The sequence below is a fragment of the Dryas octopetala genome, chromosome 5 (genome assembly GCF_963921425.1).
Source record: "Dryas octopetala chromosome 5, drDryOcto1.1, whole genome shotgun sequence".
Classification (NCBI taxonomy): domain Eukaryota; kingdom Viridiplantae; phylum Streptophyta; class Magnoliopsida; order Rosales; family Rosaceae; genus Dryas; species Dryas octopetala.
Genome location: NC_141370.1, coordinates 17,641,787 through 17,660,602, shown reverse-complemented (window position 1 = coordinate 17,660,602; position 18,816 = coordinate 17,641,787). Strand labels below are relative to the sequence as shown.

At 36.5% G+C, this 18,816-nt stretch overlaps 4 protein-coding genes across 4 annotated transcripts; all 4 read right to left on the bottom strand.

Moving 5' to 3' along the window:
* Nucleotides 1-1,006: 1,006 nt before the first annotated feature.
* LOC147285147 (DUF3511 domain protein (DUF3511)) lies at nucleotides 1,007-1,684 on the bottom strand. The gene has a single exon (XM_086244862.1). It carries the CDS (start codon nucleotides 1,536-1,538, stop codon nucleotides 1,167-1,169), a length of 372 nt encoding a protein of 123 aa, XP_086100988.1. The 5' UTR covers nucleotides 1,539-1,684; the 3' UTR covers nucleotides 1,007-1,166.
* Nucleotides 1,685-2,297: 613 nt separating this feature from the next.
* Nucleotides 2,298-8,980, bottom strand: TAG1 (membrane bound O-acyl transferase (MBOAT) family protein). Its single transcript, XM_086243089.1, has 16 exons — nucleotides 8,114-8,980; nucleotides 7,439-7,519; nucleotides 7,232-7,305; nucleotides 7,020-7,095; nucleotides 6,745-6,812; nucleotides 6,235-6,358; nucleotides 5,875-5,973; nucleotides 5,655-5,756; nucleotides 5,426-5,562; nucleotides 5,184-5,265; nucleotides 5,042-5,062; nucleotides 4,608-4,670; nucleotides 4,448-4,495; nucleotides 3,265-3,327; nucleotides 2,994-3,047; nucleotides 2,298-2,737 (listed from the first exon to the last, which is right to left on the bottom strand). Exons 1-16 carry the CDS (start codon nucleotides 8,534-8,536, stop codon nucleotides 2,633-2,635), a joined length of 1,620 nt encoding a protein of 539 aa, XP_086099215.1. The 5' UTR covers nucleotides 8,537-8,980; the 3' UTR covers nucleotides 2,298-2,632.
* A 1,347-nt stretch (nucleotides 8,981-10,327) lies between these two features.
* LOC147285145 (eukaryotic initiation factor 4A-2) lies at nucleotides 10,328-13,874 on the bottom strand. The gene is made up of 5 exons (XM_086242812.1): nucleotides 13,711-13,874; nucleotides 12,801-12,864; nucleotides 12,503-12,609; nucleotides 11,890-12,320; nucleotides 10,328-11,296 (listed from the first exon to the last, which is right to left on the bottom strand). The coding sequence occupies exons 2-5, from the start codon at nucleotides 12,860-12,862 to the stop codon at nucleotides 10,661-10,663; spliced, it is 1,236 nt and encodes a 411-aa protein (XP_086098938.1). The 5' UTR covers nucleotides 12,863-12,864; nucleotides 13,711-13,874; the 3' UTR covers nucleotides 10,328-10,660.
* A 510-nt stretch (nucleotides 13,875-14,384) lies between these two features.
* On the bottom strand, nucleotides 14,385-18,006 carry DWA1 (DWD (DDB1-binding WD40 protein) hypersensitive to ABA 1). Its single transcript, XM_086242813.1, has 13 exons — nucleotides 17,632-18,006; nucleotides 17,525-17,556; nucleotides 17,318-17,416; nucleotides 17,150-17,226; nucleotides 16,938-16,983; nucleotides 16,573-16,633; nucleotides 16,408-16,461; nucleotides 16,224-16,304; nucleotides 15,957-15,996; nucleotides 15,664-15,776; nucleotides 15,447-15,557; nucleotides 14,896-15,012; nucleotides 14,385-14,690 (listed from the first exon to the last, which is right to left on the bottom strand). Exons 1-13 carry the CDS (start codon nucleotides 17,824-17,826, stop codon nucleotides 14,601-14,603), a joined length of 1,116 nt encoding a protein of 371 aa, XP_086098939.1. The 5' UTR covers nucleotides 17,827-18,006; the 3' UTR covers nucleotides 14,385-14,600.
* Between the last annotated feature and the right edge of the window lie 810 nt (nucleotides 18,007-18,816).

Sequence of the window (18,816 nt, the reverse complement as noted above, 5' to 3'; positions counted from 1 at the left end):
TGTGGCCTACTTCCAAACTCTCCTGTTATATCCTCAAGTTAACCAGCCTCATCTAAGACATCCACACTGAATTGGGAAATCTTCACAAATGCATATTTCTCAGACAAACCAAACCCAAGTTTCTTAACAAAACCTACATCCACTGCCCTCTTCCCTTCTCCCTCAAAACCCACTTAATGCGTAGATACACACAGACGAGAACAGAAGGTTGCAATATAATGAATCAATGATCAGTAAATGGTTTGACTTCTCTCCTCTGCCTAAGTGCTCTGACTTAAAAAAAATAACTGTTATAAACTTTTTTAAGTTTTCTGATATCATGATGAAATAGTACAAAATGAGGTCTGACCGCCTAAAGGAGACATTTTTTGCAATCTCTTGTTAGATCTTTAATAGAACTCAGCCGAGTCCATTGAGGGTCTTAAAAATTTTCTAGTTACTTTGGTATCATGTGATTCATGTCCAAACCAGGAAAAACCATAATTGGAGCAAAGATGTCAAGGGAAGCAAGTGAGCTTGAGATAAAGAAAACCTATCAAGGAACCCTCCAAGTGACCACTGGAAAACGAGATCATTGACAAGTCAATTTGCTTTATGTGCATGGTTTTGTAATTTGACCCTCTAATCAGTAATCTTTCTTCAAAACTACACTTGAAGTAAAGATTTGCCTTCACGTGAGAACTTGGGAAACCCTTCTGAAATGCATGACAAAGAGGTAATGAAGCTCTGATACCAATTTACCAACAAGCATCAACACAAACCCAAATTCTGAATAATGTATTTCAAAACCTTATGACACCTCTTCTTTTATATGGTAATTAAGATGAGATTAATACGATACCTAGAATCCAAGTTTTACAATTTTCACAATTTCCACAGTAACAGAAATATAGCTTTCCTTTGAGACAAATTACATTCCTTGCAGAACAGCTTTCCTTTGAGACAATTTTCACTATTATGAACCAGCAGAGAAGAGGCTTCAATAGAATTGATAAAACTTTAGATACCAAAAAACCAGAATATACAATCATTCATGAACAAGCATATTACAAATTCATTAGACTTCATAGTAACTAAAACTAACACTAGAATATTATGATGCCATGCACGAATTCAAACAACCAAAAATTAACACCACAACTGCCAAAATATATTCAGAGAAATGATTACCCCCCATGGACCACTCTATTGCAAGTTTCCTTGAGCCACCTAAAGCTCTTCCTCAGAGACCCTTTAACCTTCCCTTCCACAGCATAAACCTTATAGCTAGCCACCCTCTTCTTCCTCTGCAACTCTGGGTCACCAAAGCTCCAGCCTTTTGAAGAAGACCCATTTGTGGACTTGCCCTTCTTAAACTTATCGGCATCAATGGCGTTCTGGGTTTGGGTTGGGTGCACTGAAGATGCATAGGAGGCACTGTAACACCTGAGATCTTGCATTCCATTGACACCAGATGAACTGGGTCCTGGCCCACTCCCATAGTAGCTCTCTATCTGCATCCTTCCATGCCCTAATGATTTGGATCTGAAATCCTCCATGGTTTTTCACAATCAACCAGTCACACCCAAAGATCTAAATTAGGATCACTCACTCGCTCTCTCTCGCTCTATCTCTCTCTCGAGTGCAGTGGAGAGTGTGTGGATTAGCCAATTGCCAAAAAGCTTCTTGTGCGATCGTGACATTTTTAACGAGACAAGGTTATTATTATCATTTTTTTTCTATTCTTTGTGTGATTCGGTGAGACTGACGTGGTGTTCCTCCGTCGGTGATATTTAGAGAAATGGTTTTCATTATCTGTGGACGGTACCACTGGACTGCCTGCACTGGAGTTTTACCAGATAGCAGATACTGCTGTTCACGTGAGAATCTCGTGACCAAGTGAAGTGAACTTCTCCCCACATTTCGCAGTTCGTTTTTTTGGCAATGAGCTATTGAGGGTATTTTTGTAATTTTCAACTTGGCCAATCCAATTTGCATGCAAAAACAATATCCTAAATAAAAAACTATTTAACCATTTGATTAAATAATCTTCAATGTAAATGTTTTAACAATATCAATATCAATGTGCAATGTGTTGGTCTATTTAATCAATTATAATTTTAAAAAATAAACAGCTTCTACCATCATGGACAAGAACTCTATAATATTAGTACATTTATATGCCTAAAAACAAGTAGAAAAGATCATTAAGACCAACCAACCAATTAACTTCTTTTGACCAAACTCATATGAATCCGTTAGTAACTATAAAATTTCCGATAGGGTATTCCAAAGTAAAGTACCAAACCCATGTAAAATATAAGTCACTTTCACAAAATTCATATATATTTTTTAAATGAATAAATAATTTTAAATTTCATTTTTAATAAATGGGTAAAAGAGAACTCAAAATGGTCGATCCGAGATCAAAAACAAATTTAGCCAAATTTGTACTATATCTATGAACTTCCTCATCAATTAAAAAACAGCTATAGGGGTCAGTAGACCCCATTGCCCCGCCATGTCTTTGCCACTTATCACCGGAAGCAGTGAGAGGAGTTGCCTTGGAGAAAACACAAAAGGGTAGGGCATCATCGCTCGTAGGCCAATTTGATGATTCGGATCCACACATTGAGAGATAGGAGTCAAAAATTTATTCAGCTTTCCCTTTCCGATTCATCAAGTCATGGTAATATAGAAGCAGACACATAGGTTGGCCGAGAATGCAAAAAATGAACCAGAAGATCATATTTCCAACCTGCAATAAGATATGAAAAAGGAATTAAACGAGATAATAATGATATTAAAGAAATTGAAATGATTAAAAGTTGGATAGAAAGTAAAGTATGCCCTATGTGGTAAATAGAACTGGTAAACAAACGCAGTCCATAACAAAAAAGTCGTCCATGAAAGTTTCTTAGAAAAACAGAAACATGACACCTGGGTACCACTTGCCAACAAAGTGAGTAGGAAAAACTAAACTTGGATAAAAAGTTCTTAAAACAGAGACATACCATCGAGTTTCTGAATTTATTTTGCAGGTAATTTGTGATCAAGACCAGTGGTACCTGCAACAAAACCACAACAAGAAAAAGGAATTGAAAAAACAAAAAAGCATCATCATGTCATTCCCATTTTTGCAACGCAAGTGCAAACCTGAATGCAAATTAAATTTTTATTTTTTTGAGTGGGGAGAATCTGGAGTTTCTAAAAGAATATAGGACTGATTCCAAAAAGACCATATATCTAAAGTAAACAGAGTTACAGAAATTAAAATGCCTTTACCTGGAGCATAATTCCAATAAAAGCCCAGAGCTTGAATATGTGGCAAGGAACAGCGATACATAGCTGTAGATGAATCAAAAAATTTCATGGCAGCGTAAGTAATTCAGTGTATAACATATAGGGAATTAGAAAGTAGTAAAAACGCAGACATCCAGAGAACAAGCTAGGGCAGCGAACTACGGAAAGCCTCATTATAGAACCAAGACATAAGAATTCAGATTTGAGTAAGAGCTAAAGCAGAAGGGGGTAAATTTTCAATTGACCCTCAGATGATGTTTCAGTTGTAGTTTGCATTCCTGATTACCATGCTCTAGGTCCAACATATTATATATTGTCATGCTCAAATGTTATCATTTCTTTTCCCAAATCAAATGATATAGATCATATTGCAATAATATAGGGGCCCATTTGGGATGAGTGATTTCAAACCTAGAGATTTAGTTAACATTCTGTCGTTAAATTGATTGTTATAATCCATATTTACCTAGATTTGAATTACAAGGAAAGGAAGAAACACATGAATTTCAAATAATTCCTTGTATATAGTTTTTTGAATCCATTGCAGAATTATTTATAAATTCATATGCATTCTATAATTTACTCATTGTAAAATTCATATCATTCATCCGAAGGACCCTAGAGGTATTCTACATTTCTACCCATGTCCTGGCATCCAGGAGTCATTCTTATGACATGGGTATTCTACCCGTATCACAGTACCTGGACTGTTTGATCATCAAGATCATCCAATAAAACCAATGGGATTAACATTGCCCTTCAAGATTTTGTACGTCTAAACTACTACAGAAAGCAAATTACTAACTTCACACATACCTAGGTTATGTGTAAATAGCTAACTCATAGTTGGCTACAAAGATCCATGCGTTACTTATTTATGATGAAATGGCTCAAAGTCATTCTTTCAGTTTCATTTCCTACTAAGTCATCCATAAAATCATGATACTGTGTCAATTTCCAAATTCCACTCTCCACCAACACTAGCACTCCAAAGAGCGAAAATGCTTAAATCTCATTCTGAACTGCAATGTATTTTCTGAACAATAGCAAAACCACTGCTTCTAAACGAACTCACAGAGTGATCAACTACTATGATGTAAGGAGTGATAAAATATAGTCAACATCACGAGTGAGAGGATAAGATAACAACATAAACTGAGTATACCTCATGAAATACAGCAGATACCAGGAAGGCAATTACGATGGCAACTCCCTGAATTGAAAGCGAAAAAAAAAGAGCAAATTAATTTAGAACTTCCAAAACAAACAAAAATTATAGATTCATCAAGCATCAGTTAAGATTAAAATAAAGAGAAATTGGTTACCTTTGGTATTCCATGCCGTAGGCATGGAAAATAGATATGGCGAACCATCCATTTATGAACAGGCTGAAATGAATACACCCAATCAGTATTGCACTTCCACTAAGGCATATGATTAACAAAAATGAGGATTTACAAGACCACAAGTGCAATTAGGCGTTACTGGCCCTTTTGAGGCTTATAACCTTTACAGAAGGCAGACAATGGTAATACACCTAAATAAATTGGAATTAAAACATGCATATGCATTAAGAACCAAACTATTACAGTCCCATGAGCAACCTAGACACATAATGTATATCAAATAGAAACCAAAATGAAAACTATTACCATCTTAGATCAGCAACCAGTGGATTCAAAGCAATAAAATTTCTCATAGTAATTTACATACATGGAAAAAGGTAACAAAACAAGTGAATTAGAGTCAACAAACATACCATATTCCACATTCTCCAATACTGATGACAGCCACGAAACCAGAAGAGCCATACAGCAAAAGTAAATAGTCAAAAATTTCACTTCAGAAAAGAACTGTAAGAGCACAAGCTAATAATACATTACATAGGACATAAAACCTACCTCCTCGACTGTTTGTGCATTCCACCAATCTTTATAGAACTCTCGATCACCAAAACAAAGCATCTCAGCTAGAATGTTTAACCTAAATTTTCAACACTTATGTAAGCTTAAGGTTTCCAAAAAATGAAGTAACATGAAGGTGTACACTACTAATATGACAAGTATTATAGATAAGCCATACAGAAATTGAGGGAGCAGGGGGGGGAGAGCGGGAACTACTGAAGCAAGAAATGCAGACGTACCAGAGGTGGAAAAAGCAGTAGAACATGCATAGCCACACATATAAGTTTGGAACTGAAAGCTTCAAAACCCTCTCTATGGCGTATAAAAGGTTCCCCTTCAAAGGATGTTGTGAATTCTTGACAATAGGATTAATGTACTGTGCAGAACATACAAATCTCAGAATTCCGCAATAATCAAAAGGAAACAAAACAGCATTAAATCTAGTTGAAACAACAAAAGTAGACTTACTTGTTCTACTATAAATCCCATCACTCCAGTAAAAATTATCAACTTCACAAGTTGACGAAACACCCAACCCTTTCGAACACATGCTGTACGAGGGTAACTAGTCTGTAATGACAATGAGAAATAAAATGATTAAAGCATCAGAAGTTGTATACTTGCACGTTCCGAATGCGATTAATGGATACAAAGCCCTAGGTTAATCTCTGAAAGAAAGTGCAATTACCTGGTAACATAATGTTGGAGCAACCATGAAGTACGCCATACTTTTAATGCTAATATCATGAGGATGATCTGTATTCAGAGAATTTGGCACAGCCTCCCTCTGGCATCAGACAAGGACTTCATGAATTCAAGAACCAAAAAGAAAAAAAAAAAAAGCGGGAAAATTTCTACGAAGAAAGAGAGCATCAGTTGGTTTTTTTTTAATGACTTTCTTTAATCTTTAAATTTCAAGTAAAAGGGGAAATAGAATCTCATTGTTAATTGAGAACCTTTTGTGTTTTTTCTCTTATTACAAAATAAAAAATTAAATTATTGAAAAAAAAACCTTCTGAGGAAATTTTATTGGAAAGTCTATTGCTACCTTATCAACAGATTTGTCAAGCGCTCTCAAATCATAGTTTGTATGTGCATAAGAAACGAGTTTTAACCACACAATGCAGGCAAAGAGCATCAACGTAACACCAGATAGAACAGCAGAATCACACCTGCAAAATTTGAAGCCAATGATTGAATAAAGCATATTCACTAATACCCACGTAATAGCCAATTCAAATAAGTCAAATCCAACAACAGCCTCTCCTATAAAAGCTAATTATAGGAAAGTTCCAAGAATCTCAGACAGTACCACAAGATCCTTCCAATCCACAGAAAATTTCAATTTAGCACCCATCCCCTCAATGAAGTTTCTAAGACCTCAACAGATACATGCCTCTTTCTAATATGACTGAAACATACATTCTAGCTAAGAACAAAATGTACAACTAATAGAGACAGAACAAATCTAAATCCTCCTTTCAGTCTATGTGACAGATGTACCTAAATTCAGGAAATGCAACTAAAGAAAAGCTATGATTAGAAAGTTTAAACTGACCTGAGAATCACAAAAACCGGATACAAAATTGTAGTTGTGGTAATGATTATATGAAGAGAGACAACGGCCTGCAATGTCAACCGAGGAATTAATATTTCAGATTAGAAAGTAAAGCATAGCATTTATTGCTTGGACTTAACCAAAACTCTACTATCAAGTATAGTCCTCTGTGAGAGAGAGAGAAAGAATGGGTTTTTTTTTGGGGGGGGGTAAAAGATTACCAAAACTGTTATGAGAACCTACTATTGCGAAGAAGTACAAAATGAAATACTCACAGGTGCAGATATACACTTTTGTTGTGCTAACTTCTCTACTACAAAGGCGGCAAGTGGGAAGATAGGAAGAGTAAGGCTGCAAGTGAGAAAGCAACAAGCAGAATAAATCACCCGCCAATTATAATTTGATCTAAGCAAAAATGAACATAATAATGACAAATTAATTCATTCTTTAATCACAGAGTATCAAAGCATAATAAAGAAAACATTACCAACACATAAGAAGGGGCCAATCTCGCAATGATCTTGAACTAAACCAAAAACCAGTTCTAATTAACCAACCATACTGCAACAATAAAAACAATAAGACATCAAAATAAATGACTCTAAAACAACAATTTACAAAAGGAACAACAGGGCGTGGGGACACCAACCGGCATAAATCAATCAAAAAACAAAGAAATAGGTATTTGGCAAACCTTCATTAAATTCTCGATGATAAGCCTGCTGTTTACAGCAACAAGTACTACTATACAGAGGTTGAAGAGACCTGCATGGCTCTGACCAAAAAGAGAGAGAATGAAAACTAGCAATTAGCATCACAATCTAAACACAACTCAGTGCTAACAAACAAGAACTTGTTTTTAGCAAACACATTTTCATTACTGAGTTACTTGAACTAAAGACACAAAAAACTTTGATCAAAATTTTACAAAAATTCAAAAAGTTGCTTAATTTTTAATAACATTTCACAATTTGAGTGAGTGAGATTAAATAAATTACTATAAGCAGGTTGAAGAGACCTGCATGGCTCTGTTCAAAACAACAACCGGAAAAAAAAAAAAAAAAAAAAAAAAAAAAAAAAAAAAAAAAAAAAAAAAAGTAAAACTAGCAATTAGCATCGCACACTGTAAACACAACTCCAAGCTAACAGACAAGGAGATGTTGCTTGGCAAACACATTTTCATTATGAGTTACTTGAACTAAACAAACAAATAACTTTGATCAAAATTTAAAAAAAAAAAAAAAGAATAAAAAGTTCCAGAATTTTCGAGAGCATTTCACAATTCTAGCACGTGAGAAGAAATAAATTGCGTTTCATTGATTGATAACAACAATTTGAAGTGAAATTAAGCTAAATAAGGCCTAATTACCTGTCTGAAGATGGCGTCAGAGCTAAGCGGGCTCTCTTTGACTCTCCGATGAGCCGGAACTGAAGGCCGATACGCGTATTTCGCAGCCGAAATATCGTCAGCGGTTCTTTTCTTCTCTTCGACGACGGCATTGACCGCTTCGGCGAGAGCTTGAGTGCCTCCAATCCGACCGTTGTCGTTCTCGAAGCTCTTGGCGACCACCGGGTCATGACTGCAGGATTCTCTGACCAAATCTTTCAACGAATTGCCGTTGCCGTTGCCGGCGTCATCCTCGTTGGTCTTGGAATCCGAATCCGCTCCGTCTCTAGCTGCGGCGGTGGCGCTCGGTCGGCGTCGGAGCATGTTGTTGAGATCTGAGTCGGTGCGAGGGCTCGCGGTGGCGCCTGCGACGCCTACGCTCTCAGGCGAATCTGAAATCGCCATGGAAGAGCCACCAATATAGATGATATAAATCAAAATAGCTTTCTATATGTGAATGAAGGAGAAAGAGATAGAAAGATGAAGAAAGAGCGACAGAGAGAGAGAGGTGAATATTTTCAGAGTTTAATTATGGTGGAAAGTCCAGAGAGTTCATGCAGAGAGAGAGAGAGAGAGAGAGAGAGAGAGATTTGAAATGATCGAATAAAGATAAAGAAGCTGAGCAGAACAAAAGGGGTGGGAAACTTCGTGAAGTGGCGGTGAATGAGTGGAAAAGCTGAGCGGTTTTTATATAAAAGGCGACAAACAAGAGACAGAGAAGAGAGAGAGAAGGTGATTCCTCTCCGGTATGATGATGACGTAAGCGATGGCAGTAGGAGTCAAAGCGACAAAAAAACGTGTTCCCAAAATTCGAAATCAGCTGTTTGAAGGTGGCGTTCGTTCGTTCCTTGGAGTAAGAGAACAGAGGAGAGAGGAGGAGAGGACGACGCTGAAGCCTGCAGTGCACACCTGCTCCCTGGACCTTTACACACCCAACCGCTTCCCCACTCCCTTCCCTCCCAAATATTAATCTTATTTAATTGTCCATTAATTAACTATTTTAGCTTAGCATCAATTAAGCTTGGTATGTCAAGCTCAATTAAAACTTAAAACTGTCCTTAACCCTTATTGCATCAGGCAAATAGATATATTATAGTGATAATTAGGTTTGGTTTTTTTATAAAAACAGTTTTTAGATGAAGTCTGGAGATATTTTAAAATTTATAAGAAAATTCTTTTAATTCATAATAAACTCCTTTAATTTATAAGAAAATTATTTTAATTCATAATAAAGTTCTCTCCCGATTTGAAAGATATTTTCTCTCATAAAGTGTAGAGTGAGCTTTATAGAGTTCGCTAAAAATTTCAAAATTAAAACCTAACATACAGCCGTCAAAGAATAAAAATAAAAAGATTTGATTAAAAACTCTAAATTACCATCAAAACTCTAAATCACTACTGATTTTAATCTTAAAAAAATTCATATAGACTGTATTTAAGTCTCCCTATATTATATTTTCATCAACCTTCCAAAGTACAGACAAATTAGAATGATTGGATTTTGATTCCTTCATTATCGCATTCTGACTTGTTTGATTTTTTTTTTTTTTTTTGCCATGATGACTTGTTTGATGTTGAAGCATAGTATTTATTATCCGTTTAATTACCAAAAGTATTTGGGTATTTAGGAGCCTTTGTTCTTTAACTACGTCACGCTAAGAATGATTATGAAAGAAAGGGTGGGTAAGGTCCCTCTATGTGAAAGAAGCTAATCTAATTGAGTCAACAACGCGGTTCATAGAAGGCATTTAAGAGGCTGACCCGGGAAAATAGATGTTGACCCTATATATTAGTTATAGTATTATTAAAGGTCACTACGTCTCATCGGTCAGACTAAAATTGCATATGAGGGACATTTGGGACCCAATAAAATATATCTAAATTAATGGGCTCCACCTGACCGACAGAGCAACAGTCTTACCTGGTTAAAAAGGAAAAAGAGGGTACTAACTTAATAAGCGAAAACCCTTTCAAACTCATCTACTTTCCCAAAAAAGGGTTAAGCCGTACCGTATCATGTTCTTCATATTATGTGTTATTGTGTTTATTTCGTCTCTCCAAAAGATAGGGAGATGCTTCAGTTGCTAGCAATCTCAACTAATATAAAGGCGCTATGGATACAGCCATTACTAGGAATGGGGGAGTTATAAAGGATAGTTACCGAGGGCCATACCAGGAATGGCATACCAACATTAATAAACCAAAACTTAAAAGCATCGAAATCCAAGTAAAACTAGGAAAAATACATACATCAGAAATATTAGTAGCTAGCAAAATATGCAACAACAGTTGCCACCACACCAATTCAGGCAATGATGGTGTTCACATTGCAAGTACTTGTACCACTTAAATAATCATTCCAACAAAACATGAATTGAAGAACTAGCCCTATAAATATAAGAGAAAAGACACAAAATGGTGGAGGTGGTGGCGAGGCTTAAAGGACCCAAAAAGAAACAAACGACAAACAACACTTACTAAGCAGAAACCAACTTTTCCTTGGTGATAAAGAAGCAAGACAAAATCTCATCAGAGGAGATCAGCAACATTCGATGGCAGCTCCTCCACTACCACATTGTAGAACTTCTGGATATCAAACAGCATCCTCTCATCATCCTTGGTTACAAAGTTGATGGCAACACCCTTCCTACCAAATCGTCCACTACGTCCAATACGATGGAGATAGTTCTCCGGCTGGGTAGGGAGATCATAGTTGATAACAAGGGAGACTTGCTGTACATCAATACCACGAGCCAAAAGATCAGTGGTGATCAAGACGCGAGACGACCCAGAACGGAATTCCCGCATGATGATGTCTCTGGTGTTCTGGTCCATGTCTCCATGGGTGGCTGAAACTGTATGGTCTCGGCTTCGCATTTTATCAGTCAACCAATCCACCTTGCGTCGAGTGTTCACAAAAATGACACTCTGGGTAATGGCCAAGGTTTCATAAAGATCACAGAGAGTATCAAGCTTCCATTCCTCCTTGTCAACATTAACATAAAACTGCTTTATACCCTCAAGGGTGAGTTCATCACGCTTCACAAGAATCCTCACAGGTTTGTTCATAAACTTTCTTGTGATCTCAAGGGCCTCAGGTGGCATTGTGGCAGAGAATACACCAACCTGAATCTTTGATGGCAGAAGCTGGAATATATCATAGATCTGGAAGAAAAAAAATATTAGATAGAGTTTCAATTAAAAAATTGCAATGCTTTCAAGCAGTCCAAGCCATATTATGAAGCAACTAAAAATGATACAAAGGTGGAACAAACTGTTCTCACTCAATGCATTGCAATCACACATAAAAAAAAGAAACACTTATATAGAACTAGAGGATAAGCCAATAACTCGGTATATTTGTCATTACAAAATTTGAATTGATTATTTCTTATATGTTTTAATACATTACAGTTCAGGTCATACCCAATTTAATAGATTATAATTCTAAAAAACCCAACGTATGTAAGTAGAAACATGATTATATTGTCCTTGGTTCAGTCAAGGACAATCTTCAAGCGAGGGGGGAATGTTTTCTTCTCTGAAAACCCAGCAGACCTTTAGTTACTGTAACCAACTACACCAACGATATTACATTAAAAAATTTACCACATACTCATATCATCCTACACGAATCATCCATGTATATGAGAAATCCATTATCCAAACATGACGTCATTCTTCAGATGCACTCATTACAGTCACAGTCATAAAACAAGCAGGCACATAAATATGAAAAAATTGGCTTGAAAACAGACCTGATCCTTAAAACCACGGGAAAGCATTTCATCAGCCTCATCCAAAACAAACATTTTGATGTGGTCAGGACGAAGTGACTGCCTTCTTAGCATGTCAAAAACACGCCCAGGAGTGCCAACCACAGCATGAACCCCAACTGACAGAATGCGTTGGTCTTCACGAACACTGGTTCCACCAACACAAGCATGTACCTTCACACCAAGATAGTCTCCAAGTGCCCTCATAACCTTCTCGATCTGTTGAGCAAGCTCCCGAGTGGGTGCCAGGACCAAGGCCTGGCATTCTGTCAAACCATAGTCAAGTTGTTGAAGAATACCAGAACAGAAAGTTGCTGTTTTCCCAGTTCCAGATTGAGCCTGTTGAATCACATCAAGACCCTTGCAGAAGGGAACAATTCCCCTTTGCTGAATAGCTGAGGGTTTTTCGAAACCTGCAGAAGGAATTATACTACGTCCAATCATTCACCAGTCTAGAGAAAAAAAAAAACCTGGCCAGAAGACATGCAGAACTTCACACAAACATCAACATACAAAATTTCATGATTACTCCTCATATCGCAAAACAACATAACTTAATACAAGGAGAGAAAAAAGAGAGCATTGTTATACATACCGTAAGCATAAATGCCCCTCAGAAGATTCTCTTGCAAACCCATTGCATCAAAACTATCATAAACTTCATCATATGATGTAAAGAACTCCTGTCCTTCAGTTGAAAGTCTGTAGCCAATAATTCACCAAACATGGAGAAATAGTTAGCACCCAATTTGATTTCCTATGACAAATTTTGAACCATAGAATAAAGAGAAGAAGAGAGCAGAAAGAAACGTGCCAACACCCCCTCCAAAAATTAGAGTGTTCAGAGATCTAAACATGTAGTTCAAATGTAGAGAATGAGAAAAATTACTTACATCTCACTCATTTTGGAATCGAACTGACGAGCGTCAAATTGCGATCCTTCTGGTGCTGCCATGGCTGCCAAAGTACAACAATAGTAAAAAGAAAAACATCACTAAATCTTCCCAACCAGTACAGCTGGATGTGAATATAAATTAATCAATATTATTAAGGGTGTTCATACTAATCAGATGTTACCATTGGCTCACTCTACTAAAATCATAAAGATATTTCCATTGTTTCACACTACTAAAATTATAGTCACTCAGATTTCAGAGTTATATGGTTGGCTCAAGGAAACCCATTAAAAAATATTATTCATCCTTCTCTCTAGGAGGGTTTAAGACTTTAAGAGATTCAAGTTAAAACACAATTTCATATAGAAAAACAGTTTGTTTAGGACGCCATAACAGCTACATTAAGCATCCATGTATGACGAACTACAATATAAACCTAATAACATAAACCACGCAGTGAGAAGTGATAACCAAAACATGAGCAATATTAGCTGCAATTATACAAAAATTTCAAAGATCGAAGGCATCAGAAAACTTTTTGTAACAATATAAAAAAATTATCAAAATTTTGTTTATAAATTTTCTTTCCCGTAATTTCGGAAATAAATTCTCAAATATATATAACAGAACTTATTCCATGGTCAATGAATATGAATATAACTTATACAATAGAACCCAGAAGCGTATACGTAATACAAATAATTGAAACATCATATTCAACAAAAACAAATCCAAGAAAAGAAAAGACACACCAAATCAACATCAACGAACAAAGGTCGATTCAGATTCCAACAATTTTGGTAAAAAGAAAGAATATTGAAAAGAATAAACAAAAAGAACCAGATCGCAGTAACCGAGCGAGTCAAAAAGATGGAGTAAATAAAGCGATAGGGTATGAGAGGAAGACCTGCAGATGATCGGTGAGAGAGCGAAAGCGAAGAGAGCTTTTGGTTTGCGTTTTCTGAGAGCTAGGGTTTCCCAAACTCCTCGGATCTAAGCCGCGGAGTTAAGGAATGTGCGAAAGAGAGAGACTTTGTTGTGTTTGACAAACTAGTGAGTGCGAGACTGCGAGTGAGGGTTGATTGTATACAATATCGAATAGGCGGTTCGAAGGGAGTGTGGTCTTCTCGTATCCTGATTCGTTTAGGACACGTGGTGGTCGATGGTTGGGGGGATTGGAATAGGAATGTAAAACGTTCTGGCCTCTTCAAAGAAGGCCTGCACAAATGTATGGGCCTTGACATGGAACAAGAAGTTGGGCTTTGATTTGCAAGTTTGATCAGTACAGATAATAAGATCTATAATTTCCAATTTTATTTCTGATTTACTGGTCAAAATTTATAAAGAAAAAGAAAAAGAAAATTAAGAACTTAAAAATAAAAATAAAAAAGCCTGGCCTTTTCCTATTTTTGGATTAATACTTCCAGTGGTAAATTAAAAATTATAAGTTTGTATAGCTGGAGGTACTGATAAATGTTTGAACCCCTAATTTTCTTTTGTCAAACCCGAACCCGCATGACATTAATATAATAACTTTGGTGAGGATTCAACTAAAATAAGTAAATAGTGGTTCCAAAAAAATGGTAAATGGGAAAACCTCCAATTTAACAGCTTCAGCAAACTATATGGAGCTCTCATCACATCCATGCTTCATATGGTTCTTACAAGGTTACCCACCAGAAATTTTCCAAACCCATGTAATTGGATGTTTACTACACATTAAGTTTTTAAGTACCTTTGCAGGTTACTCTTCTTTCAAGCACACCATTAAAACTGCAGAAGAAAAGTGAAGTCTGTTTAAACACATCGGCAGCCGAATGTGCACAAGTGGCTTCCAAACTGCGAAATAACATCCACAACACCACCATAACCTCCTACTGCTGTAACCTGAACAAAACAATGGTTCAATGGCATGAGAAGTGAAAAAAGATTTCCATAACGTCCACAATACCTCCGTAACTACTGCTGATAACTTTGCACCTATTAGTAAACCCAATGAAGTGAACAAGTTGGCAAGCCAACATTCTTAAAATAAAAGGCCTCATATATTATTAACAAATAAAAAAGGGAAATGGAGTCAAGTTAAACATACCCCAGATGCATGTAATGAGACGGAAAAAGCTGACTGAGGAGCACATTGCATTTGTGAAAGAATTGCGCCATTTATATCAAAACGGCTAAGTAGAGGCTCTGCTCCAACTGCTAATACCTGGAAAGGAGAAGCAACAATGACTAGTTGAGAGAATGAAGTTAAGGGAAACATGGAATTTTTAGTAGAAAGTAGATAAGCCTAAAAACTGACAGTGTAATCGGAATTATCGGATGACAATAAAAATGTGAAATGGAAATTAAATCCCAAATCATCACAAAATTATAGAATAAGATAATCTAACAAAACAAATTCGAAGGCGGTTAAATGATGCACAGAAAATTATTCATGCGACGATAAATAAATTACCAAAACTGAAAAGTCCCATAAAACGGAAAACTGGATTAACATAGAAACTGGCCACCATCACAAACTAAAAACAAGGGATGAAACTACAAATTGCTTAAGGTATTGATTTCTTTTTTGTAAAATAAACTTTATGGCACTGGGGAAACTTTAGTTAAAGAAAGGGGGGGGGGGGGGGGGGAGCTCACTTGATTTTCATCGAATACTACATCTTGTACAGATGCACGAGTTGAAGTCCTTGAAATGCATTCAGAAGCAGGAAGGTTCCAAACTGATAAACTCCGACCACTACCACAAGCCTATGGAAGAAAAAGAGATTACACATGTCATAGCAAAAAGAAACTTCAACAGAAGAATTATATGAGAACACTAAAGCAATCACATTCTCATCACATAAATGCTTACCAACCAGCTTTCACTTGTATCAAGAGCAATGCAACTAACACACGAAAAAAATCCTTTCGATCTAATATCCTTTGTTGCCTCAATCACTTGAACACACTTTCCACTTTTGCAATCTGGGTAAAATATTAAAAACATGCCACTAAGAACAATTCCATGACACTGGACAATGATGTGGTAGTCAAAGCATTAACGTACTAACTCTGAGGACAACGGTAAGTGTTCATTCATGAAAATTCACTCCCTGAACAACTTTCCGCCATAATCCTTGAAAATAAAAAATGCTATGTTTTTACCCCATATACGTGCTGTCCCGTCCTCTGAACCAGTTATGATCTGAATATTGGAAAAGATTAAAACAATCACTTTAGCGAGAGGAATAATGCACCAAATATAGTTCTTCAATGTGCAACAATTCTGAAAATGCATTGCTACTTGCAGTTTACATGTTGAGTTCTACGTCATTGTAAACAACCAATTGGATCAGATAACTAATCACAAAAATGGGTGGTCATTTCCATACCAATTAACATAACTCAGAAAAAAGAAGAATATGACTTGACCTGATTGGTAGAGTTCCGAGCAACTATAGAATGCAAGTAGTCTGAATGGCCCTTAAAAATCATTTTGATTTGACCTCTTTCCTAAAAGATTTCCAATACAAATCATGCTGGAATCAGTGCAGTAGGAAATTAAATCAATAACAACGTGGCATGAGTAAAAGATTCACCTTGAACCAATACATACCACATCCCAGCAATAGACACAAGAATCACCAGCAGCAGAAAAAATGGATCCTCCCTATTGTAGTAAAAGAAATATTAACACACTCATTTGAAAACATACTATATGCCATGTTCATAAAAGAAGACAGTATATGACTAGTGTTTTAAAAATACAAAAATCACATACCTGAGTATTAACAGCAAGAGCATTGTTTTCAGGGATTGGAGATAAAGCCCCCCAAGGACCTCTACAAAGACATCAGTAATGAACAAGAAATGTGAAGGAAAGTAATGCTGGGGACTGTTCGAAGCACATGTTATAAGGCAAATGAACAAATACAATCTACACTGTCCTATAGACGATATCTATTGAAGTAAGACTTGTACATGCACACATCATGTTGAACTCTGAAGAAAATAATACTCCTACACGCTAAAGGTTCATATCATACCAAAGTCGTCTGTAGATCCTATGAATTAAATACAAGATATGCATTTAAAATCAATCATACGAAAGACTAGCCCCTGCATATTGTTTTTTCAATGACTTACTTATGTTGAGGATTCACCAGGTCGAGTACTGGCTTTGCTTGGTTTCCTGCATAAACAAGAAGAAAAAAACAATGCAAATAAGCCAAATCCATAGAATTAGAACTACATTCATTCATACACCAAAGCAACGTATCAAATTCAAGGAACAATGCAATACTAGTAGAATCATTTTAATGCACACCGTATGGTAAGCTGTCAAAAGCTTCAATCACCTTGCAAAAGAATAGTCACATCTGATTGTGTGCAGTCCTTCCACCTCCATCCTCGAATCCGACCATCGTCGCCACAACTGCATATAAATAATCGGAGAAAAATTAATTAGTCTAAATATGGTGAATGAAGAAATTACTAAACGTAATTATTAAAGTACATAATTGAACCTCAGTAAAAGAGTATTTTCGCCATGGCTATAGAATTTAACATCATAGGCAGGTCCGTCGTGTGCTTGAAGGAAGCAACTAGGTTCAGCCATTAACAAGCTGCAAACAAAATTCAAATTCCACCAAAAGTAAAACCATAACCAGCTGTTGTTAATAGTCAATACGACATCGTATGGTTACAAACAATGTACGGCCTGGAACACTTACTGTGGAGCTTTCACATTGCTAAAACCCAGTGGCTGCAACCAAAATTAAAACAATTACAAAAAAAAAAAAAAAAAAAAGAAGAAGAGTGAAGAAAATGAGGTGCGTACCAGCTTAGAGATGATGGAGGGGATGGAGTAGGAAGAAAGGGAGCCATCGCTGGAGGCGACGACGATGGTGTCCGGGTTAGGGTTTAGGGAGGGAGCCCAAACGGTTCGGAAAACGGTTCGGGTTTGGATCTCCCTCTCCTTCAATATGGTTTCCCAGTAAACATCTTCGTCCCAGTTCGTTGCGTCCCCGCACATGTTGATTTTGGTTGCAGCAGACTGGGAGTGAAGTTGAGCTTTGTGAAATCCTTGAGTTTGAACTTCCTCACTCGCTCACTCACTGACTCACTGAGTGGTGTCTGGTGGAGCGGAAATCAAACATCGAAGAAGAATGTGACTCGCTATTTTGCTGCAAGTCAAGCATAATCGGGCTGGACATGTGAGAAAGCTTGTTAGTGGGCTTTTCTGACATAGGCCTGTGGCCAAATATGAACCCAATTTTAGGAGTTATAAACTTATAATTATAATTTTGGCATAAAGTCACTTTTGGTCCTTGTACTTTGTAGTAAATCACACTTTGGTTCCGCCATTTTAATTTGTATGTTTGTAGGACTGAATTTTCATTAGTGTTGCAATCATATTCAATCTGTTAAAATCGTCTACTTCAAAGCCAGTCAGGTGGTGCCACGTCAACATTTTATGTCTCTGTTTTGACGAATTGGACTTAATTATGACATTAATAGAAACACGGTACTTAAAAACTTCAAATTAAAATGATGGAACCAAAGTGCGACTCATCCGTAGTACAAGAACTAAAAATGTCTTTTTGCCTATAATTTTAACACAATACATACACGACTTAAATTCAACACGAAATTAACAGATTCATTTTTTTTTTTTTTGCCAGGAAAATTAGCTGATTTAAGTTAATCATCAGCATAATAGCACAAATACTAAATGAGTCATATTATCATTAAACACAAGTAGAATAAAACTTACTTATTCCGAGAATACCATATGTGTGGTATCACATAGAAAGAAAGGGAAAAAAAAGAGAGAGGAGGATGGGGATACCACCTATTGGTATCCCCGCGACATGTAAGTCTTTCTCACACAAATAATATGATTTTTAACATAACAAACATGTTTAACTATTATTTGAAGCAAATGACTAAAATGTCTAAAAGTGCATATTAGGATGTCTTATGGTGCATATTAGGATGTCTTAAGGTGCACAGGCGCACCTTG